Raw genomic sequence first — 823 nt, 5'->3', positions numbered from 1 at the left:
GATCAAATTTACATAAGCAAATATACAAACTTCAGTACTGTAAAAATCTACACTTCTGTAAATATCATGTATTTGGCCATATTTCTGCCTGGTGAAGAAATAAAATCATGTTATGACAGTAATGGCCAGGAGATGGCTGAAGTTTTCTATGCATCCAGCTTAATAACTACATATGCATATTTTTTAACAATGTGAACTTTGTGAAGCACTAAAGTTTGGGTGAATTAACTCAATGGAAGGACAGAAATTTCTCCGGTTTCTTTAAAAGCTGTCAAGCGCTGGTATATTTTGCACTTGACAGTAACTGCGATGTTGCTTTCACGTTTGCCATGATTAACTGAGGTTTTCTGCTGATAAGGTGGGTCAGGGGAAGGAGAACGGAGGTGTGGATCGTCCCCCTGCTGATGAGGTCAACTGGGAGTCCCATCTGGACTCAGCATTACTAGAGCAGTCCAGGAAGAAGATCCTGCAGACGCTGAACGCCGGCTCTCTGAAGGATCTCAAGAGCCTGCAGCTGATCGGAGACAAGAAAGCCAAACTGATCATGGGCTGGAGAGAGATTCATGGGGACTTCACACAGGTAGAAGTCTGGCTCTTCACATGTGATGTGCGAAACTTTGACATGCTGATTTAATATTTAGTTTTCTCTTTATTTTCCTTGTGTGTAGGTGGAAGACCTGAAGCAAATCGAAGGCATTACAGCTAAACGTTTCTCTTCTTTCATAAAGGTTTGTGGTTTGTGTCGGTAATGTCTGTGTCTGCTGTGGATCTTTTAATAATGTGTCTAGAAGGAAGCACACAAGAATGTGATTTAGGAGATTTC

General features: G+C 41.3%; 1 protein-coding gene across 1 annotated transcript in view; it reads left to right on the top strand.

The window, feature by feature from the left end:
• Positions 1–788, top strand: part of LOC107576475 (kinesin-like protein KIF22) — a 9,740-nt gene extending 8,952 nt beyond the window's left edge. The window contains exons 4-5 of the mRNA XM_016262645.1: positions 338–580; positions 669–788. Of these exons, the coding sequence (XP_016118131.1) occupies positions 338–580; positions 669–749 (324 nt within the window). The 3' untranslated portion in view covers positions 750–788. The remainder of the gene's footprint in view (positions 1–337; positions 581–668) is intronic.
• Positions 789–823: the final 35 nt, after the last annotated feature.

This window comes from Sinocyclocheilus grahami, unplaced genomic scaffold (assembly GCF_001515645.1).
Source record: "Sinocyclocheilus grahami isolate Dianchi unplaced genomic scaffold, SAMN03320097.WGS_v1.1 scaffold3753.1, whole genome shotgun sequence".
Classification (NCBI taxonomy): Eukaryota; Metazoa; Chordata; class Actinopteri; order Cypriniformes; family Cyprinidae; genus Sinocyclocheilus; species Sinocyclocheilus grahami.
Note: the sequence above shows the minus strand (reverse complement) of the source record. Positions and strands in the feature narration are given on the sequence as shown.